Source organism: Daphnia pulex, chromosome 10 (genome assembly GCF_021134715.1).
Source record: "Daphnia pulex isolate KAP4 chromosome 10, ASM2113471v1".
NCBI classification, from domain to species: domain Eukaryota; kingdom Metazoa; phylum Arthropoda; class Branchiopoda; order Diplostraca; family Daphniidae; genus Daphnia; species Daphnia pulex.
In genome coordinates, this window is record NC_060026.1 from 11230681 (window position 1) to 11254296 (window position 23616).

The window sequence follows — 23616 nt, forward strand, 5'->3', positions numbered from 1 at the left end:
AAGGTGCATTCACAGCGACAGAAACGCACCGTTACGGATTTTAACGGAACGAAAAAATTGTCCGTAATGGGTTTTATTTCTCTCATCAATTGAGTCACCATGTGCCTTTTTTTTGTTTTGTTGTGTTTCGTTGCGCCACTTATTAGCTATAGATCATTGGTGTAACTCGGGTGTAACTTGGTTTGTAACTAAACTGTGATGGGTCCGATAATCGAATAATAGTTGGGACAGAATATATAATGCTAAATTCGCTTAAAACTTAGCAGGTATATAACTAGGCAGATTTCCTTAATTTGTGTTCCGATGATCACGTCTATGAAGCTTACGGTGTGACATTTTCACTTGACGGTAAGACATTTTTTATAAGCTTACGGTGTGACATTTTTTATTTTGTAGTGTCAAATCCGTCAAATCTTATTTTTGCCTTAGTATTACCAATATTTCCTACAAAATGTTGTTTGTCTTTTCCTTAGTTCAATCAAATGTGTCGCAATGTATTAGTTCGATTAACCGAAATTAATATCACTAAGAGGCGGGTACATAGTACTAAAGAGAACACGAGAGACAACTGGTGGCGAATCGCGCATTGACTAGTGTACGATCCCGAAGCTGAGAGTCCCCCATTTAGTTCCGCAGTATCGAAAGGGAACGAGCTCACGTTATTTTATCCGCAGTCTCTATAACCATCCGAAAATGACAACAGTTGGATCGACTTTCTGCTGGAAAGCCTTGATTCTGATTTTAGTTATCGGGAATTCGTCTGCTATTGTTTGGAACGGAGATGGAACCGACACACGCTGGGCACTCCAGTGTGACTTTATAGGTCGAGATTTCAAGAATCAGATTAGCCCTGGAGACCGATGCGGATCGCTTTGCAAGGAGAATTCTCCCTGCAGCCACTTTACCTGGACCAATTATAACGTAATTTCAGCATAATTTTATTTCCCTTTCCTATGTGAATCATGCCTATAAAGTGTTCAGCAATTCCGTCTTCAAATAACTATTTTGATTAAATGTATTCTCCCCATTCAGGGGGGAACCTGCTGGATGAAATCTGGCTATGTGTCAGAATTCGACGCCGTGTCGAAAACAAATGATGGTGCGGTTTGCGGATTCCTTAAGACAACGGTCAGTCCACCGGCCAGTGCATGGAAAGATGAGGGAACCCTAAAATGGGCATTAAATTGCGATTTTTTAGGTCGGGATTTGATGGCAGTGGCGACCGCTGCTGAGAAATGCGGAGGAACTTGCCTATCAAACCCGGAATGTAGTCACTTCACTTGGACAAACTATCAAGTACGCACAATTTTTAAATTTATTGCAGCCCGCTTAATTTATATAAATTCCATTTATATAAAATTTGTGCTATAATTTCAGGGCGGTACTTGCTGGTTGAAAAAAAACGGCGCTTCGGATTGTGACGCCGTTGTTAAATCAGATTCCGGCGCAGTATGCGGTTTCTTGAAATTTTAATCTTTCCAGAATTCAGTTTTCCTCTTATTGACTAAAGAATCTGTTTCAATCCAGTAATTCTGTGTATTAAGAAATCAGATGCCTCTAAGTCGATACTCGATAACAATAATATTTTCCAAGTCAACCACATGCTGCATCGACCATATATTCGCAGGGTTAAATATATTAGCTAAATAGGCACAATGTTACTGTTGTCGAAGTGGACAATTTAGTTCCTTATTTGATTTTACTAAAAATAATTTAATTTGCACTTCAGCCCTTTTTCTGGAGTGCTTTAGGCTATATTTTATTTAACAATATACCAACTATACGCGACGTAAGGCACTATTAACCACAATTTTTCTTTTTCAATTCATGCAAGATGTCAGAATTTTCCCGGGGTTAACCAGACCTGAATAATTACACATTAGGCAATTTTTTAAGGATAAGTAAATATAAGCGAAAAGAAATGTTCTATCAGCGCCGATATAATTCCGTGACTCTTAACCGGACCGTTTTGATTAAATGGATGGGTAAGTTGAAGCACAGGTGGCCGAAAAACTCTCATGTCACAAAGTTCGGTTGTAGTAGCTGCACTCATCCCAAACTCGCTTATTTCTCTGCATATCATTCGGGAGACCGAGTCCGTTGATACTTTGCAAGTAATCGAGGGAGAAGCGGCAATGAAATAAGGACTGGATCAGTTCGGTCTTAGAGCCCGGATGATGGTCCAAGTTCCAAGTATATAACAATGGCTCGAACGAATAAAAGACGCCAGGGATACTTTTGATGATGTTACCCAGAAACGTCGATCCCGATCGCCAAGTTGTGGCGATTAAATTTTTTTTCTTGCTGATGGGCGTCAAGGCTGATGTATTATTAATTACATTAAATATTTTGGTATAAGGTATAAGTAGGCATACTATACTAAGTTCTTTTTCCTCTCTTTCAATTCTGATTGGGCGAAAAAAAGCTTCCCGGGAGCCTTGCTGAGAGGGGACTGAGGCCTATTCTGCATTCTAACTTTCGGTTGCCTATTCACTTGCCCTGTTGGTGTCAGCTGAAGGTGAAACGGATTTTACATTTACATTTTTTCAATAATTTGTACAAATTTTCTTGTATTGATTGTTGACAATGTATTTATCCGATACCCGGATTTTGGTTAGTATACTTAAATGTGAAATTTTAAAGCATTCTTCTTAATACCTAATCTATTACAATTCAATAGATTATTTGGGTTTTGTGACAACGCGCAATTGTTATCAATCATCTTTCGGTTTTCAGTACATTCCCGAAGGATGGTCCATCAGTTTTGCAATTCTGTTGGCGTTCGTGTGAATGCCACGTCCCATTTGAGTGGGCGAAGATAACTGAATCGACCGATTTCTTTGGCTTCTTCTGGGGTCGGTATCACTTAATTGCTGTGGAATATTTCGGAACGGCATGGCTTGAAAGGAGGGAGGCCAGAACTCTGCAGGATTCATTTCTAAGTCTGTTGAATGTCGCAACACCGATGGTAGTATCGACTGATGCGGTTGAAAGTGTTGTCTGTAATCTTTCATCAATACTTTTTCGGCATGGAAATTTTCCCATTCCTCCCGGCTCGATTTAGAAGACGAGTCTCGAGAACTGCCAAACGACGATTTGATAAATCCAGGAATAAGACTGGCAAACGCAAAGGAATTCCGGCTACCCGGTTTACTGTTGCTAGGGTTGTTGTCTATTTCGTGATTTCTTTTGCTTTTTCTGCTGCTGTGATCAGTAGTGCGTGAACTTGCGCGTCCAGAATGTCCCGAGTACTGTCCTGGGAATGAGAAAACGTCACCAACTTGCAGATCGCCCAAATGGGCTGTCGGGTCTACGGGAGACATTGGTGAATCATGGAAGTGTTCCGGATGGCGATACATATGCTGAGATAGAGGACTGTGTCCCATTAGGAAGCGCTGTTGCTGTTGGTGCTCAAACATCAGCATTTCTTCGGTAGCTCGATCTCTGAGGTTAGGATGGTGCACCATCGGATGAATAAAGATAGGACTTTCCCGCTGTAAAGCATTCAGATTGTCAACGCTGGCGTGTCTTCGTCTAGTGGTGGGAAGAATAGGCCCATCTTGCATGTTGGCAGAAGAGTTATTGATTATCATGTCATCCGTGTACATGGGACTACGAGCTTCTAATACGTCCCAAGATTTGTGGAATAGTCGAGTCGGAATTGCACGTAAAATGTCAGGTTTAATTTTATCTTCGGTCATGTCTTCGATTGAAATTCCCCGGCTGCTACCCTCGACCGAGCCGAAGGACTTTCTGATATTTCTTCGAAGTATTTGCGTTTTGTCCCAATCGCTTTCGCAGACGCTGCTGTTGAAAGCTTTTTCGTCTTCGCACTCGTTTTCGTTGTCAAGTTTATTGTTCTGCCGGAAAAAACTCTGGGTGATTTTCTTCCGGCTGATTTCGGTCGGCCCTGGTTCATCCATGTCGGAATCGGACGAAATTTGATTGCTTTCCGGTGTGCCGCTGATTACTGTCGCCATGGGAAAATCGCTGGTTTCCCCCGTTAAATCATCTAAGTGAACAGCATTTGGACTGGTAGTTAATGATTTTTTGGCTTCCGGCCGTGGAGGCGGGCGTGGAAGATATTTGGGAACCAGGTGTTCTTCAGTGAAAGAGCCAGAGTCTTTGGTGGTGCTGCCACAGTTACTGCTGCTATTCTTTTCCGTGTTCATGTCGGATTCGGCGCTGTTGACGATGTTATTCAATTCTTCAATCACGTCGTCGATGTCGTAGTCCTCATCGTCGTACGACATGTGACTGCCTGTCGTGTGGTACCAATCGTGAAGCGGACGACTATTACTCTCCAGTTTATCTTCCATCCTTATGTCGGTCGCTTGAATGCCGACGGACGAGGAGGATGTTATGGGGTGCGTATCGCGCATTGTCGTCAACTCCGTTTCCAGATCGGCGCAGCGTTTTTTCATATCGTTTTCAAACTCGCTAAAGCGTTTCTTTTCACTCTCCAGAGCCTGTATAATAATGAGAAATTCAATTGAGTTAATTGAATTTATTATTCATAATTCTGAGCACGCAGCTGATTATTCCGGGTTCGCTTTTTTATTCGTGATTGTTAATTACTAATCAATCGATTATATAATTATTTTTTAATTAAGCGATATCCTATATACATACCAACAATCGTGAGCGCAAGCTGAGAAGATCTTTGCGAAGGGCTTCATTTGTGCTGGTAACATTAGTGAGCCGGTCCAAAAGTAAAGCAATATTTATTTGGTTCTCGCTCCAGACAGAGAGCTCTTGCCTTAGCTGTGCGGCTAACGGGCTTCTCACCGTATCGGCAACCTATCAAAACAAAAAAAAATACCGTTTTGTGTTGATTCACGTAATTTGGTTTGCCACGAATGCGCGACCAATATCAAGATAAACAAACGAGTTATCCAATAACATATCGATGCTTCAGCTATTAATATACATGACATGAGCACAATGTTGACTCGTACGTTGTACGGCTGTTGAATATATCTATATAATTTATTTCATCTTTTTTTTTTTTTAAAGCAGCGCTTTGCTATAGCCTGAAACCTTATTTGAAAAACTGTCAAATATGATTTGTGGATAGGAACTATAGAAATATTAGAAAAAAGTCCAAGTCTCGACTTAGTATAATATAAAGTCTTCCCGTTACTTTTTCGTTTCATCGAATGCTGATGCGACGAAGGACTTTCTGGAAAAACAAGTCCTAGATTTCTTATGAACTGACCTGAGCGAGAGCGTGAATGTTGAGCGAAGCTTCCTCCACCTCCCACTGGATGACGACTTGATTCCTCAAATCGGAGGCGGACTGGACAAAAGAGTTGAGAAAAGCCATGGCTTCAACCAGGAAGCGAAGGGATGAGTCCGTGTTGTAGGCGACGTCTCCTCCGCCTGTTAGTCCATCCTCGGTGGATTCGATCAGCGATTCGACACGTGAGGCAGTAGAATTCACAATGCCGCTCAAGAGTTTGAGTCGCACCTTTTGAATTTTTTGTTTTATAAAGGCCCATCAAAAATAGATAACCGTTCCCAGTGTCAATACACCGAAAGCGCGGAGAGATTGTCTTAAATGATTTGATTTATATTTACCGATTCCCCCATGTTCAAGCGCAGCGTGGTCAATGCCTCGGACACACGTGAGTGGCCGCCAGGCATTTTGCAAAGCGCCGTCATCAACTAGAGAATAACAGGAAAAACAAAATGGGAACACACAAAGAATATAGCCTATGTCGTAAATCAAAATAGGTATTTTCAATGCACCGTGGTGGCGCAGTTATTCGTCGTATAACACGACCAAAGACGTAGGCGTCCCGCAAGCTCAAACAGCCGGGATTCCGGGAAACAAAGAAGCGGAGGAAGCGTGGAAGAGAGGAGATAAGGATGTATGCTGAATGATGGTGAATGTGAATAAGGCGAGGGAAAAAGATATCTCCGATATTCATACCTGCAAGGCGAGGCTGCGGGTCCGGGTTAGATTACTGACAAGGGCCAGTGCCAAGCCGTAAAATCCGGCGTTGTGAGCCAACAGTCGGGAAAGTCCGTGGTCCTTGCCCGGGACATGACCGTTGGCTAAACACAGTTGGTATAAGGAAAGTAGTACTTCCAATTCGTCGGCCGACGCGTTGCGGATCAGCGATCGTCGGTTGGCACGGACGTTCGATAATTCTTTGTTGGATCCTTGTTAGAAAAAGGGAAAAAAGAAATCGTCAAAATAAGAGGCTTATTCTATACGCAAGCACTTCCCGCTTATCGACGTGTGACAATTTCCTTTTTTTTTGTGTAGGAAACGTATTAAACAAATCGCTGAACTTTTACTGTACGAATTGAATCGCTATGTAAAATAATTAACTGTTGTTATGCTAAAATAATGAATTGGTCGTGAAGCACTTTTAAACCAGACATCGTAATAAAATTGGGCAATCCCAAACCAGTTGACGTAAGTGATCAAAATAAATTGAGCAGATTATTGCATGGTTTGAGTCCTTGCTTTTTAACTATACCAGATTATTTTGCTACTATTTTTGAGGTTTGTACGTTTTTGCTTGTTTTTTTTCCTCTCCTATTTTTTTTTCTTATTTTTAAATTCCTGTTTTTTTCTTCTTTTTCAAAATGTGCTCTTTAATCAAGAAAACCAGTCCGTGAATAACAGGTATCGTGTGAACTGTACTACGGTTATTCGTTCCCGCGAACCGGGAAGTTGGAGAAGATTTGAAGGCTATGAATAGTTGAATATAACAGACCTACATAATTTGATACTCACAACAGCTTCGTTAATTAAATTACTGAAGCAAGAACGTTTCTAATAAAAAAAAGCGCTCAAAAATAATTAAAAACCCACGTTCAACTCAAGAGTTTGACAATAACTATGATTCCATTTTTGTCTGGGCTACACATTCTCTCAGGATTTTTATGGCTGCTAATATGTGTTCAAAGTTGGCATCCCCATAGACGAGGTTGATGTTGTTTTTTTCCCTCGGGAACGCGACGTTGAACCAATTACAGAGAGTCATCAAATTTATTACTCACCGTTCAGTTCGACTTGAGCCATTTGAATGGTGCGCAGCATGTCCATTAACAGAGCGATGCCGTCGCACGTCTCGCCAACGAATTCCTTGCAGAAGCTATTGTTTAAAGTATAAATGGTATTGTTAGGTTCAGGCTAATAATGCTGGTAAGATGTAACGAGCGAGCCCGGAGGACAGCGTGCAACTTCATCGACGGCGCATGACGCGGTAACGATTCGACCAAACGTTGTTTTCCGTTATAATATATAAATTTTGTTTTCATGAAATTACCTGGCGAACGAGAAAAACAAGTCCAAACGGAGTTTCTTGAGGATATCCGACACGTCGGGGGATTGTTTGTTGTTTGGTCGGCCGTCACGATCGCCGCTCGATGACACGGAGACGCTGTGGGAAAGTTTCGACCGCATCTCTGAGCTCATCTGCGAGTCCTTGCCGTAGAGTTTGTCGACGGCCGAGCTCATGCCTCCATTGGCGTTGGTCGTGGTGAGCACCTTGCGCAGAAAAACCACGTAATCCTCCGGATTGAAGGTCGGCGGACGGCGGGATTTGCGCTATAAGATTTCGCAATTAAAAAAAGAAACAAAAAAGCCAAAAACAAATCGTAAATTAATTGGAGAAATTCACGTGAAGCAACTAATATATTTCATCATTTTTTCGAAATTATTCAAAAGCTTTTCATTTCGTTCTGTAGCTAATTATAATCTAAATATTTTTTTTTTTGTAATTTCTTTATTCAATTATAATGAGACTAAGATCCATCGCTGAGCTTTGGGCTATTACACGATTCACCTGCATGCCAATATAGTCAAATGGACGGGAAAGTGTGGAGCTGGCAAAAGGCGTTCTGTTTTTGTGTCGGGCCAGGCTATATGCTATGCTATTTGCTAGCTAGCCTTTGATGCACCACGACTCACGGACTCGATTAAGTTTGGTGTTTATCCTCGAGGGGAGGACAAACAGAGAGCGAGAGTGTACTGTCTCGTCCCAGCCAAAACACAGCGCATGCACATAGAGAATCGGTCATTTGCCTCTATTCTTTTCCTCATCATCATCACGCCAAACCGCCGGCGCTGTGTGGATATATACGCTGAGACTGCAACTACCCAAAAAAAACAGATGGTCCAGTCGCCCGGCCATACGAGCGTGACTGTTGGAGTAGATACGATAGAGCATGCAGTACCCCGCCTCTGCGTTCCCACCTCATTGCAAACCCCCTTTACCTCTCCCACACACATGTACACACAGCACATAAAGAATGGAGAGTATAACCTAAAGAAAAACAAAAAAATTCTACTGCGGGAGCTTTAATAACATTTTCCTTTTTTTTTCATCCAACTATTCCATCAAGTCTAGGGTGAACGGCCCTGCAGTTCTTTGCTGTTCCTTGCAGGCATACATGTTTATCCTCCTCTATCCCAGCCTGCCTTTTTTCTTTTCTTTTTCTTTCTTTTATACTTCACTTTTTGGACCTTCATTTCATTTCTATTTCCCCTGCAGGAGGAAGCTGAAATGACCATCTGTTATGGTCTGCTACTCCCGATCACTGCGCTCTCTTCCAGTCTGCACGATGCCCTCTTAGACTTTATATTAACGACTCGTCTTCATTCTTCGTTGGGGTTGGAGACTTTTACCGGGACCGAGAGCTAGGATGAGAGAGACAGTGACCAAGGTCATTGATCACATTAGAATTTTTCTGTGCTGGCGCCGCTTGTTATTTGAATATACAAAATCTGCGGGTGGTAGTAAATTCTGCTACGCATTTTCGTATATTTATAAACCTGTGAATATTTTCTGCGTGTTCTAATTATTATTACATGTAAAATAACGTAGATAGGCTTTTCTATACCCTGGGTCGTTGGCTTGTAATAAAGCAGTCGACGAGCTATTTTTTTTGTTGGTTTTATGGGCGTCAGCGTCAAGTTGACTTTCTTTCGTTACAACCTTTATTGTTATGCGTTCAAAATTCTATGGCCAATAAATCCATTGCTCTTATTGCAGCAGCTAATGTTTGGGGTCAATGTTACGAAGTAAAAAACAAAAATCAAGCGCAGAAATAACTATATAGCTTTATCCCTGTAAGCCAAAGAAAAGAGCTTGTAAAATTACTACATTTTTAATGTTTTGGGCAATCTAAAATCGAATGATGAAACCTGTTTACTTAAGCAAATACATCAATGCTTGTGGTTGGCATTTTTTAATTCCATCTGGCGATTATTCAAATGCTGCGGATGCGACATATAACGTTATTTTCCATTTAACTTCATGCTTGGCAACTCACGCGAGTTGATGGAGCGATGTTTCCTTCTTTTTACATGTTTTCCACTCTCTCTCTTATTTTAACAGTATATTCCTCTCGATAGCTGTAACTCATCACTATCTTTCGTTAAGCCTTCTTTTCTCTCCTATTATATTAAACCCAGCAACACCGCCTCAATCCTTCTTTCTTTTTTTTTTTTTAAAGTTTTACCGGTATTTATGATCGCCACGTTTCCGGAACCAGATAAAGACATGATACAGCACAAAATGTTGAGATATTAATAAAAATAAAAAAGGGTAAAGAAGAAAGAAAAAATGGTTCCGGTCGACTGGTCGTGTCATCGCACAGCCCCGGAAAGTTTCGCTCCAAAAGAAAAAGCAAATGCGCTTGTTGTGTCCTACTACATCAGCGCTCAGAGTTGTTATGTTTAAGCCGTCAGGAATGGAAATAAAAAAAGAAGAATATATTTCTGGCTTGCGACCGTGTCGCGCCGTATATAATCTTTCTCCGTCACAGTTAAGAGAAGCCAACAGCAGGAAAAAGGCCGCTGCTGGGATGAATCACGCAGTTTTCCACCTGCGCCATCCATCCCCTTTCTATCCTATAGCGCCAGCCTCACGCAGAGCCGCCATAGTACATCAATACGCCAGCGCTCCCATAGTGTGTAGTATGCCGACACAACAATAAGAAGAAGAAAACAGACAAGAAGTAAGACAAATTGTCCAATGGACGAGCTCTCACCTTGACTTTGTCGTTCTGTCCGAATACATCAACCACCCAGTAGGTTTCAACGCTCGGCGATGGCTCTCTCTCCGTCTGGCCGCTCAGAGACTTCATCTTTATTTTCTGGGGGAGTTATTATGCTGAGGGTATAGGTATACCTGAGTGCAGTGTATCTATCTGCATGTGTCACGTCCTAATGGTAACACACGTTATCTGAAGCCGACCGTCCTCATGGAAGATGATTAACTTATTTTGTTGGTGGCGTTTCAAAACTTCTTTTCTAAATTTTTTGCACGGCAGCAACTTGATCTCTTGTAATTGGAATTGTTTATCTGCCTGACGCGGTGTCGCTCCCGTCAAGGACTATTTGATTGAAGGCGTATGATGAGCAGAGGGTAGCGCTAATGAGAGGCGATGTCCGTGTAGCCTTGTCCTCAATCGTCGAACAAATTGCACCGGGAGAAAACACAAGCCAACGATTCGAGATGTGTCGAGATATTTGTGATGGGCTCTCGTAGAAATGAGACTCGACAGCCGAGTGTCAGATATATACTCGGGCCAGCGGGAACGAAGAGAGAAAGCGAGTGCACTCGGCGAGCAACGGGGGACGAATGTGAGCACGGCGAACTGAGCGAGTGAAGGTTATTCACCGTCGTGAGGGGAATCAAGCCAGCAACAGGCAAGGCAGCAGCAGCAGCGACTATAATACACAACAACTATAGGGAGTGAAGAAGCTTGGCGAGCAGCAGCAGTTGCAGTCGCAGCGGTGGCTGTAGCTTTTGTGCAATCAGCGAGCGCTGCACCAGGTTCTTTTTACCTAACGCTGCTGCTGCTGCTGACGGCTGGCTCACGGCGAACAACCTCCCCATGCTGCTCGGGGCCAAATAACTATCCAATTCGATCGTGTATGTATATGTAACGTTAATGCAACAAACTTGTGTTACGCTCCGCGGCGCATCAGAGTCTCCGGCGTTGTGACTCTAATGCAACAGCGAGGATGAGGATTCTTTCCATTCTGTTTCCTATATCTTATCTCTTTTGATTTACCCTGACGATTTTTCATGTTAACGAAACTGGATGGCCGCTCGAGAGGAATGAAGAAGAAGACACATTGCCCCCATCAAACAGCAGCAATAGCCCTGAAATGCCGCTCGGTTTCAAAATGGTCAAAGTGAAAATCTAAATGGCCAAAGAAAAAAGTGATTCGGAGCAATTTCCCCTAGCGAAAGCCGTGGATTGGAACAACGATAAAATCATTGGAAATCCTATATAGTATTGCGTGCTATGTAAGGTAGAAAAAGAGTTGCGTGATGCAAAATAAGAAAAGTAGAAAAATACAACAGTCCGCTTTCGTGCAGCAGTTGACAGTCGGCTGAAGATCCAGATCACTGCATTTCTCGTACGCCATCGACGTCGAGTAGATACCGAATCTCTCACAAGTGTAGCAATTGTCGAGCGTGCGACTTGCGCGCCTCACGAGTTCACGAATCTAAGCGAAGATGGCCGACAATCGTGTATAGGACGGCGGCGACGAGGACACACTTGGCAATCATTCCGATTCTCTATTTATGACGAGTTGCGAACGCACGATGCGTGTCTCTCTCTCTCGTTTTTATATTTTCCCCCCGAAAGAGTCGCCATCGCAGCTTTCATCCATTCAACAGCCGGAATATGACGAAGAGGAGAAGCGCCGGATAGCTATAGCACAAGCTAGCTTTCGATTCTCTCTCCCGTTTTTTGTTTTGTCGTTCGTGTGTAACAGCTGCTCAACGACCCGAGTCGTGATTTTTCTATTCTTTCTGGCGTTTTCTCGTCTTTGCTTGTATTTTTGGGCTCTTATATTTTCCATCTTCCATCTTATTCTCTGTCTCTCTATTGCCTTTTTGTTTTGTTTTTTTCCATCCGACGCTTTTTGTCGCCTTTCACCGCGCGCTTTCCTCTCAATTTACCGATGCTGGTTAAGCTGTTAAGCCGGTGCCGTTGATTTATGCCAAGATGTTTTGGAAACAAACGCGCATGGAGCGCATAGAGTCGTCATTATTATAAAAGTCGGCGCCTGGCACGCACACATGTGTACTTACGCAATAAGTCGAAGTAATGAAATCGAATGGGCCAAAAGGGGAATTCAGCACCGACATCGCCGAGCATGTAGGCCAAATGCAATATACAAGTATATATGTACAGAGTTGCTGCTGGTATTATAATATACGCACGGTAAGCATGCACATCCCCTCTCCTGCATAGTCAATCGCGGCGGCTCATTTTTCGTTTGTCTTTTTTTCTACTCGTTTCTGAGTTGTTGCCGTTTGGCTGAAGGCTATAGGCAAATGTGGGAAGAACTCTTAAAAAGAAGGGCGACCTGCCTACCGCCTCGGCAGCAGCATTATTTCCACCGCTATATAGCCAAGGCATAAGCCACATCACGCACAGCACAATCGGTAGTTCGCTTATATCCGTCGAAGTGGCGGAGAAGAGAGAAAAGAAAAAAAAAGAATAGACTGACGCTCGTTAGAAGCGGAAAACGCCGTTAATCTCGACACACGTACAGGCGGGTCAAAAGGTTGCCGAGAGGAGAGCAACTGTGAAGAAGTAGAGAGGCATAGAGAGAGAGAAAACCTACCGGAAAAAAGAAAAGAAAAAAAGTGGGTAAATGGAAACCACTGTGGATGTCATTAACTACGCAACAGAGTGAAAGAAAAAATATCGCAAAGTTCTTGGTAGAAAATGAGAACAGCACAAGAGATATCGTTACTAATATCAAAATCGTAAAGTGGTTATAATATCTCCACCATATATCTTCGGCGTCGAATTTACTAGCGTGGCCCAGCAGCACTAAGCCGTTTAGCCTACTGAATATATATATGGCATACACTACTATACAGTTCATATATTATTATTCCCTCGGCCACCATTATGGCTGTCTTCCTTTTTTGTCCCCCCCCTTTTGCCACGTCTATTGCATATGCTGCTGCAGCCAAAGCCATTAAAGAAAATTTAATACAGTCATAACGGCAGGTCGGCATCATAGCGTCATCAATTGGAAACTTCCTGCGTGTCGAGATTCGACGCCAGATTTGGAACGCCAGATCCTGGCCATTGTGTATAGCTAAATCTACAGCTATACAGACGCAATATTTATATATACAACACTCCTCGCACAATATATCTCTTTTCGTGACTTGGTTTCCGACCGAAAATCGCTATTACCATGGGGGCTTCTTCTTGGTGAATTTTTTCGACATTAGTGGAAATAGGACGCGGATGTAACAGCAGCAATATAAGCTGTAAAGCGCCAGCATTTCTTCTTCGATCAAAACTCTTTTGAATTCAAACTGCTTTCCTGCCCGTTAGACGCATTCGCTGCTAGCCATGCAATCAATAAAAAGCAACCACAAGTTGAGACCGAATGAGCCTTTTTTTCATCAAAGAAACGCAGCTAGCCATATTTATATACAAACGTATAGATCAATAGATAATAGAAAATAATGACTCCCACTCACAGATGGGAGACAGCAGGCTTGGCTTGACTGCTAACGCAATCAATTTGATACAGTGAACAACGTCGTCTACGGCAATAAAGAAATTAGAGAAAGAAAAATTCCGCGTCTTCTTTTCTTCTTCTTTAAATGCTCGAGGAAATGGTCGGATGCAAACAATGTTGCAAACGAGTATATATAAGAAAACGGGATGTAGAAAAAAATAACAGAGGGGAGTAACAACCGACAACGCCAGCACAAACAGACAATGACACCCCCTGTCAATTCCCACGCAGAAACAAGTCAACTGACAACTGGTACTCTACGGAAAAGCTGCTAGTCCTTCCACGTTTCAAACAGCTTTCCTTTTCGACGCTGGAGTGAAGGGTATACCGTCGCCCACAAAACATTCAGCCTCGTCATAGAAACCGGAATTCATCCAAAAGTATCGGTCAGAACTGAGACTGAGACTGCACAGCATTATTTCAAAGAGTGCTCGATTGAATGATTTCTATCCGCTGGCGCTATGGCAAAGCCATTGGTTGGCCGCCGATCTCTGTCGAAAAAGAATAAAAACTCAAATTTATACGCGCATCATGATTTAAAAAATCTTTCTTCAGACATCAAACCGCCGCAGTTGTCCATTTGACTAGATTTCTTCTCAGCGGTGGTGCAATAACGATCAAAAATCCCGAATATAGCAGCGATCAACAGTGCATGGCGCGCATCAGGCCTTTCTTTCAGTTAGCCAACAGCCATCGCCGATGATATAAAACAAAAAGAAAACGTTTTGTTTTCCGTCTTCTCTCCTTTTTGTTCTTGGCGCTTGGGCCGTTTCGGCGGATTTTAATATGAGCACTGAAAGTGAGCAAAGAGCTTTCTCTGCTCCACTGTGTTGAATGAATAAAAGACGTGATCGTATAAAATAAAAAAAAAACGACGCTCACACCACAGAGTTCCCCTTAATAATAATAAAAAAAGCAGACAAAAGAAAACAAAAAAATTGTATTCGATCAATAGAATTACGTATACTATGGCTGGTTTTGAAGACAAGTCCCGTTACACGTTACCGGACGACGAAGCTGGAAAACAAGATTCAACTATATACTACGACAAGTCGTCCATGAAAAATTTATCTTGGAAGAAAAAAAAAAATAGATAAAAGAACGGAAATGAAAACGAGTTGAATGTCTCTAGTATATACCGGTTTTTTTATTTAGTATAATATTATAAAGCTGTATGGTGATAGTGCAAAAGAGTATACGTGTGTATCGTATATAAACATGTTTCATCATATACGTTAGTCTTCTTCTTGATTGACCAATAACAAGACCTGTTTTTAAGTTTTTCTGGCGTTTTGGCGTCTCTTGCTAACCGCTTCATCCGTTTTTTTCCCTCTTTGACACGAGAGGGCATCAAGTCATCAACGCCCTGTGCTATTTGTTGGCTCATCATGTATACTACCTATGACGATTTTTTCGTTAATGATATGTACAGACACCGGTTTCGTCAACTGCGATTTGACCTATTTACCCCGATGACCTACTGGCCCCGGCTTTTCCGACGAGCGGTGCACCACGCAGGTTAGGTCCCCATATACTTATATACACACACTGTGTGTGTGTGTGTGTGTGTGTGTGTGTGTGTGTGTACAAGAGTCTTGTATATACGAATTTTGAGTCAGCAAACTCGCAAGTTCTGGCAAGCGTCGAGTGAGTCGGGATTTGCTGATGGATTCTAATCATCTGCTGGCACGATGCAATCATCCAAATTGTCGTCTCTTTAAAGAAGAAAAAAGTATGAGCTGCCTGTGTACCAAAAACACCCGTTAAATAGACTCTCGGCGGTCGTCTACACCATTCCAGGCGGAGATATAATTAGACCGGAGCCCGCTAACGTAATATGTACATTACACACAATATGTGTATTAGATACCATGTATTAAGATACGGGTATACATATACAAGAAGAGCTTTCTGCACGGTCGGTAATTCGAAAGGTCACACAGCCTGGAAAAACACAAACAAAAATCTATTAGCGGGCGCGCTTTCCCTTTTCGAGCTTTGCCAAAATTTCTCACCCGCACGACATGCCCGCATCAAGTGACGAACACATACGCATAAGTAATATCTCCAGTCAAGTAACCTACAATAATGACCCGATTAACTTAAAGTTAACCTTTTTGGGGGGCTGGCATCGCATATGTATAAATACGCTTGAGTTCTACATATAATTATTGTTGATAAAAGACTCTGCCATGAGTCAATGACTGTGCGCTGTCCATGTCCCTGAGCGCGGGAACATACAAATCTGTCCTCCTGGCGGCCGAGAGACCCCGCTGCTCGAAAAAGTAACTCATTCAAGCGACTCTTGCCCAATCACTTGTATAGGACGGAAAGATTGCGTTTTCGCCTTCATCCTCATCATGAGCTCGGCGGGTTTCCTCGTCCATCTCGCGTCAGGGGTCGATAGCATCGGACTGGGGTACATTCAGCCTGTACGCAATTCACTCAATCACGCGTCCCAGGTGAAAAAGTACTTAGAATGTACTTAAGTAATAATATGAAAAACTCAAGTAATACTGAAGGATTTTGGGACAAATACTATATATATATAGGATAAGTACTATACGCTACCAGTGATATAGCAGTGTGTCTTTAGTAATATTGACATTGAAACAAAAAAAAAAATACGCCCACTTAGTGATACTTCTACTTTACTAGGTCCACTACAATAAAATGATAGTTTACTTAAATAAACTATCATTTTATTACAGTGCAAGGCAGTACTTTTTTACCTGGGGTACTTGTTATGTTTAAATGTGTATGTATATATATTTTATAGGTACATACGTAGAGCGTATAGGCCATGCAAATAGCGTGATGTTCAACTCCTTATGAAACTATGCCGGCGCTCATCTGGATAGGAAAGAAACGTGCAGCACAAAATCAAAACAACAACAGGGAAACCAGGGAAACGAAGGCTACTACGCGAATCCCAGTTTCTCGTTTGTGGGTCAATCGGATACGATCGTCGCTTCCAAAAGAAAGAAAAAAGAAAAAGAAAGACATTCCTTTTATAACAAATGGGTGAGATATAAGATAAGATAAGGGAGACTGGGCACAGAAAAAAAAATTAATAAAATTACGAAAATACCAGAGAGATGATGAACGAGAATTAAAAAATCGCGCCACTTTTCCATTTGTACGGTATAAGTTGGACCCTGATCATCAGTCATCCATTCTGGGCAAGCCAAATAATAATCGATATCGTGCGAAAGCTACAGCCGATTTCCATTTGATCAATATTCCGGCATGTTGGCATCATTTCAAAATTTATTCAGTCCCAAGAAATTAGCCGAACAAGTTAAAGGCCATTTTGCAGGAGCTGCATTTCCGCTGAATAAATTAGAATTCCTTTAAATTCCTTTCATCAGTGCGGACTGTGGAGTGTCATCTGTATCGAGACGTTATCTAGTTAGTTCATCACTTTCCTGACTTGTTGAGTTGTTGGCCTCCTGGCTCGCTGAATTGTAGGTTTTTTGTCAATGTTAGATTGTTTGATGCTTTACTATATACAGGTTTTCTTGTAAAATTGTTGGTTTGCTTGGCCAACTGAGGACAGTTTTTCAAAAGTATCCAGCAGGATTGCAGGAATCTGAATTCCAACAAAACTAGTTTGGTAAACCTCACTCCATACTGTTGGTATAAGCCCCATTAACCTATACCCATCTACAATTTACTCAACGTCATCTGCTCATCCCCATGTTGGTGTTGATGTATCTACGAGTTGACTTATTCCCGTTTAGAACATCATTCCCCTTTTTTTTCTTATTTTGACCTTTTGCTGAAGACCTGTTGTAGAAATGAGAGCCAATTTATAAGCCAAATTTGGTCAAAAGATGGATGTCAAGAACAAATGCCAACCAGCGCCAGAAATGGAAATGCATTACGCATCTCGTTGCGGAGGAAATTGTTGCTGCGCTGTACTGCTCGCGTGTTGCTGGTGAATCGCACGAAAAAACCACCGCATTACATCACTTATGTTTGATATGAATTTTTCTGTTTGGCGCGATACATCTTTCGTTTTTATTTATTCTTCTTATTACAGTTGAAGTGAATGACTTCCTGTATTTGTTTACCTTAATCACGCTGAAAAGTTGGTGGGAATTTCCTGAAACCCTTTAGTCAATGGTACGTGTAAACGTAATGTCACGTGATCCACGGACTTTACAGCCTTTGAACAGCTGCAGCGCCCACCAGTGCAAATTGAAAACTTAAAAAGCTGTTTCGCCGTGCCAAAACTTTCGTTCTAGCGGGTCTTTTATGTTTTGACTTATCATCTCAGATAATAATGAGGAAATGTACAAGTCGTTTCTTTTTCGCTTTCTTCATTTTCCTCCTTATGTGATGATCGCCAGCACGGTCTATCCGGCTATAATGCAACATATCTCTTATGATATCGTCATGGGAATTTGTATTAAAAGGTTTGTAGACGTTTAGCGTTATTCTGGGGATATTGCGTTGGATTATTAAAGACGGTGAAGTTCTGCATCACCGTCGCCGGATAGCAAAGTCATTCCTTCTCTTGTCTCGGCTAATTTATTTAACGAGTTCTTGCTTAAAATATATTAACAAGTCAAATCTACAACAAGACTTGGCTTGAGGATAACAAGAGACTGGAGACGAGGAAGTTTAGACAACAGACATAAGATCTATACATGATACAATGGTGAACTAAGAGGTTACGGTATAATAATGATCCGAGTTAGGCCGCCAGCTCAGTGACCATTTAAGTCGAAGCTATTCTTACCAAGTCAGTCAGTTGTTCGTTAGAAGTAAAATATGCTGAATCTCAATGCGCTGACCTAACACAAACCAGCAAGCATTTTGCCTTCTCAAAAAGAGGTCTCCTTTTTGTATTCGATACTTAGTTGTAGTTGGCTGATTATACTGTAGCATACATTATAAACCTCTTGTCGAGGAAAGCGGAAGGCTAAACCGGATTGTCCCACTATTTATTATTTTGTCTATCTTTCTTTCCAAAGCGAACAGCTTTGGTTTTGCAACCAGTTGGATCCCCATCTAACGGATAGAAATGAAACTCGAAAAAGAACTTATTTGAAATCTCCCAAGCAGAAAATAAACAGTGTGACTTCAAAAACGCCCGTCCCAGTACCCTGTTAAACCAGAAAAAATCAGAAATAGTGCTAAGCAAGCATTAGTTTAATTCAAAATATCACACATTTCACAAACATGTAGTCATTGTACTTGAGATAAAAATGAATTGAATAGTTTCAAGTGAGGTTCGGTTACCTTCACTACTCGTAAAATTTGGCAGACATGAGATTAAAATTATTGACAGTGCAAGTTAAAGGAATAAAGATCCTTGGGCAAGGATTGAAGATAAGAGGGTCTTGTCCTTCAGTGTCGACTCCACTTCACGCTCATCAAGTCGTAGACAGATTGGCGCCAGACGGGGATTACTCTTTTTCTTCAGGGTCACGATACCTCGGCTCTCGACCAGAGAGCAAGTATGCGAAAATTCGTCAAAGTCTATTGTAGTCATACCGTATTTGGAACAGACTTTGCTGTATGACTGATGCAGTTTACCCAGAGTCACTTGCTTCGACTTTCCGAATTTGACTAGCACGAGAAGTGTCACAATGATGAGCTTTTGCTGGAGAGGAGTTTCGTCCACATCGTCGCTGTTCCCAACAGAAAATGCATTACTTTCAACTGAAGCCATCATCTTGCACAGAATAGGAATGCTGACGCATTTGTTGATCTGTACCGATTGGCTAGTTTGAAGTTCTGAATTCGTTGCCAACACTGACTGCTTCTTGGCGCCGGTTTCAGCCAATTCGACTGCTCGTCTACAGATGTCAATAGCTTTGCGCAAGTCACCTGACGTAGAAGATATCTTCCCGCCCAAATACTGCAGGGCTGAGGGGGCTATCACATTGCCTACATCTTCACCGACAGCTTCTTGGATACGCTGGCTCACAATGGTTGCAATTTCTTGTTTTGAATATGGCGAGAAATTGAGAAGGACGGGCTTGAAATGTACGCGGCTTTGAAGTCGAATCAGGGATCGGTCAGTCAAGTCCAAAGCATTGGCCAAGCCAATCAAAATAAGACGAGAATTTGTCAATGCCGGTAGTTCAAAGAGGGCGTACAGAACTGACTGGTCTCTCGTTGACATTTGGTCAATTTCATCTAAAACCAGAACACTGTTTAAACAAAAATATATGTATAAATGTTTCTGAAGATCTACATTTTTCGAAATATATTCAATAGTTTTTCAACTTACATCATGGACCCACTCTCTGTAAGTCTGTCTTCTAGATAAGACAAGGCTTCTTTGGCAGTTGTGTTCCACTTTGGGTCCAACTGCTGAGCAACTTGTTGAAATACAGAGAAAGGGGTGTGCAGTAGCATACAGTTGATGAAAATGGATTTGAATTTGCCAGAAAACTGAATAAAAAATAAGAAAAAAAAAATGAGATTGAACAATACTACTACTATTTCAATTGCAATGCATACTTACAGTCCTATTGGCTAAGATGTGAGTGACACATGCGGTTTTGCCTGTTCCTGGTCTTCCAGATATGTACATGCTCCCAGATGTACCATTGTCAATATGATTCTGAAGAAATGTTTCAATAACATCAAGCTCCTTATCCCTGCAGAAAATATTGCCAGGTGTTGATGTATGAAGGGCTTGCCGTGCTTTTGTGAAATTGCTTGTAACTGTTAAATCACCTGTCAAAAAATATCATTACATTTGTTTATGAGTTTGAATTTTGGGTTAGATTTTTACCATTGGGATTCTGTAATTTCATTTTTACTGGAGTATGCAAGCAGTTTAAGTTCAATGATAGACTTGATACTTCAGTGGTTAAAGTCTATTAACATAAAGGGATAGTCTATTTTAGTCGACCAGATAAGCTACTTAATATTTAATAACTACAATAAACTCTACTGAACGTAATCGTAACACTTTTGTACCGATTTAGCAACACGAATACCAACTAAACATATAGTTTGGCTTCCGAAGACAGATTCGAACTAACTAAACAACAGCATGAAAATAAAAAATCGAAGTTGCCTCTTTTCAGAATGATTACAACATTGCCGTTACGTTACTAAATATCAGCTAGTGGAATCAAGATAATTTTTAACAACTTTAATTTTGAACAAATTGGAAATTGCATCATAAGATTTTCCTCATAAACTTTGTTCTTTGTATTAATGTATATAATATAAATATCTTTGAATAAAAACCATCCTCGGAAATATTAGTATTTAGAGTCATATAAGGCTATAGAATGCGAGCGCTAGATGGCGTCGTCGTATCCTCCCTCTCCTGATTGGCCCTAATCAGCACGTGATCAGAAAGGATTCTGATTGGCTTTGGTAGCAAATCCTCTCGCCTTCATAGGGAAGATTGAAGTTTACTGGCCTTAACCATTAAGTAGGCCATGTTTATAGATCATGGTCAAATTAAACTGCTGTCACCGTTGAAAAGTGTTATATTTAATTATCATATTTTATTTTAATTAACGGATATTACACGATAGTATTAGCTAATATATTGCAATCATTTTTTTTTGCCGTTACACCTAGCGGCGAGTGTATTAACTCAATAGTTTTTAACTTTTTATCGCCGCAACTGATGTGAACATTGACTTCACGGAAGTATGATGGTTTGCGAGTGGTACAGCCTATATTATTCTGTTGGAACGCTGACACTATATGCTTATCCCAGATCGAGCTTAAGCATTCCTACCTACGCACTTTACTTCACATTATGTGTATAGGCTACACTCAATGACTCAAATACATTTCACACGCTGAAGCCAACGACCCCGGATCTGTATTCCGCATCCCATTTATTCTAGCACCTTCTGCATACAATCGCAGTTGGTTATTCACTTGTCGCCACACCTCCTGTAACCTTAATCGACGACTGACGCTACAGGTGCATTCACGGCGACAGAAACGCATCGTTACGGTCCGTAATGATGGTTTTATTTCTCTCCTCAATTGAGTCACCATGTGCCTTTTTTTTGTTTTGTTGTGTTTCGTTGCGCCACTTATTAGCTATAGCTCATTGGTGTAACTTTTTTGTAACTAAAACACGGGCTAAAATGTGGCCAATAGGTCCAAAATTCGAATATTAGTTGGGACATGATATATATAATGCTGAATTCGCTTAAAAATTGGTAGGTAAATTCATATAAACGGAATAGTTCTTTGATAAAACTATACATAAATATAATAACTCATGGAAGCAGCTTTCCTTAATTTGTGTTCCGATGACCACTTCTATGAAGCTTAAGTAGTGGCATTTTTTGTTCCAAAATACATCAGCCAATCAGTTGCATAACAACATTTAAGGCGATTTCAAAGCTGTTTCAGTATAGTTGGTCTTTAAAGACCAATAAGCTATACTTATTTGACTGTGGAAAATCTTATTGTTGTCATGGTATTATATTATCAATATTTCTTTAAAAAATATTGTTTATTTATTATTTTATTCTTAGTCGAATAAAATTTGTCACAATTTATACTGGTTGCCTAAAGTGTAACCGAAATTAATTTCACGAAGAGGCGGGTATATATACTTAAGAGAACGCGAGAGACAGCTGGTGGCGAATCGTGCTTTGACTATTTTGTACGTTTGTACTCGATTGTACGTTCCCGAAGCTGTGAGCCCCCCATTAGTATCGCAGTATCGAAAGGGAACGAGCTCACGTTATTTTATCCGCAGTCGCAAACTATCCGAAAATGAAATCTGTTGGATCGACTCTCTGCTGGAAAGCCTCGATTCTGATATTAGTTATCGGGAATTCGGGTGCTATTGTTTGGAACGGAGATGGAACCGACACACGCTGGGCACTCCAGTGTGACTTTATAGGTCGAGATTTAAAGAATCAGATTAGCCCTGGAGACCGATGCGGATCGCTTTGCAAGGAAAATTCTCCCTGCAGCCACTTTACCTGGACCAATTATAACGTAATTTCAGCATAATTTGATTTCCCTTTCCTATGTGAATCATGCCTATAAAGTGTTCAGCAATTCCGTCTTCAAATAACTATTTTGATTAAATGTATTCCCCACCCCCACCCCATTCAGGGGGGAACCTGCTGGATGAAATCTGGCTATGTGTCGGAATTCGACGCCGTGTCGAAAACAAATGATGGTGCGATTTGTGGATTCCTTAAGACAACGGTCAGTCCACCGGCCAGTGCATGGAAAGATGAGGGAACCCTAAAATGGGCATTAAATTGCGATTTTTTAGGTCGGGATTTGATGGCAGCGGCGACCGCTGCTGAGAAATGCGGAGGAACTTGCCTATCAAACCCGGAATGTAGTCACTTCACTTGGACAAACTATCAAGTACGCACAATTTTTAAATTTATTGCAGCCCGCTTAATTTATACATATAAATTCCAGTAATAAAACATGTGTTGCTAAAATTTCAGGGCGGTACTTGCTGGTTGAAAAAGAACGGCGCTTCGGATTGTGACGCCGTTGTAAAAACAGATTCCGGCGCAGTATGCGGTTTCTTGAAATTTTAATCATTCCAGAATTCGGTTTTCCCCTTATTGTTATTGACTAAAGAATTTGTTCCAATCCAGTAATTCTGTGTATTAAGGAATCAGATGCCTCTATGTCGATAGTAATAATATTTTCCTTCAATAAGCAGCATACATATATTGTCCAAGTCAACCGCATGATTTCAGCTTACACTGATCTTTTCTATTACCCCCTTCTGATTTCATAATTGACATCATTTGTGAATTCTTATTCAACTGATCCCGAATATCCAATACTGAGCTCAAATTTTCGACTTCGGTATTCCCTATCAAGTAATGTGAATAACTGAATATTTCGTGGATCACTGTCATTCCAGTAACGTTACGTGCGCTAACATTCGCAGGGTTTAGCTATAGTATAGGCACAATGTTACTGTTGTCGAAGCGGACAATTATTTTACTAACAATAATTTGCACTACAGCCTATTTTGGAGTGCTTGATGTGTTATTAAACGATACCAACTACGCGATGGCAAGACACTGTTAACCAAAATTTTTTTTTTCAATTCATACATGACGTCACAATTTTCCTTGGTTAAA

General features: G+C 41.2%; 3 protein-coding genes across 6 annotated transcripts; 1 reads left to right on the top strand and 2 right to left on the bottom strand.

Moving 5' to 3' along the window:
- The first annotated feature begins 302 nt into the window (after positions 1–302).
- On the top strand, positions 303–23190 carry LOC124205355. 3 transcript variants are annotated; one of them, XM_046602745.1, is made up of 3 exons: positions 303–921; positions 1033–1296; positions 1378–1600. In XM_046602745.1, the coding sequence occupies exons 1-3, from the start codon at positions 694–696 to the stop codon at positions 1471–1473; spliced, it is 588 nt and encodes a 195-aa protein (XP_046458701.1). In that variant the 5' UTR covers positions 303–693; the 3' UTR covers positions 1474–1600. The 3 variants fall into 3 exon arrangements, with proteins under 3 accessions (XP_046458701.1, XP_046458704.1, XP_046458703.1); XM_046602748.1 differs by lacking the exons at positions 1033–1296; positions 1378–1600 and adding exons at positions 22613–22876; positions 22963–23190 and having other exon boundaries at positions 603–921; XM_046602747.1 differs by lacking the exons at positions 303–921; positions 1033–1296; positions 1378–1600 and adding exons at positions 22131–22492; positions 22613–22876; positions 22963–23190.
- Positions 2574–10791, bottom strand: LOC124205349. Its single transcript, XM_046602739.1, has 8 exons — positions 10015–10791; positions 7287–7567; positions 7018–7112; positions 5936–6168; positions 5581–5667; positions 5219–5470; positions 4633–4800; positions 2574–4469 (listed from the first exon to the last, which is right to left on the bottom strand). Exons 1-8 carry the CDS (start codon positions 10108–10110, stop codon positions 2733–2735), a joined length of 2949 nt encoding a protein of 982 aa, XP_046458695.1. The 5' UTR covers positions 10111–10791; the 3' UTR covers positions 2574–2732.
- On the bottom strand, positions 18683–20575 carry LOC124205350 (cell division control protein 6 homolog). 2 transcript variants are annotated; one of them, XM_046602741.1, is made up of 5 exons: positions 20483–20575; positions 20295–20379; positions 20022–20224; positions 19785–19948; positions 18683–19704 (listed from the first exon to the last, which is right to left on the bottom strand). In XM_046602741.1, exons 2-5 carry the CDS (start codon positions 20314–20316, stop codon positions 18843–18845), a joined length of 1251 nt encoding a protein of 416 aa, XP_046458697.1. In that variant the 5' UTR covers positions 20317–20379; positions 20483–20575; the 3' UTR covers positions 18683–18842. The 2 variants fall into 2 exon arrangements, with proteins under 2 accessions (XP_046458697.1, XP_046458696.1); XM_046602740.1 differs by having other exon boundaries at positions 20022–20236.
- Positions 23191–23616: the final 426 nt, after the last annotated feature.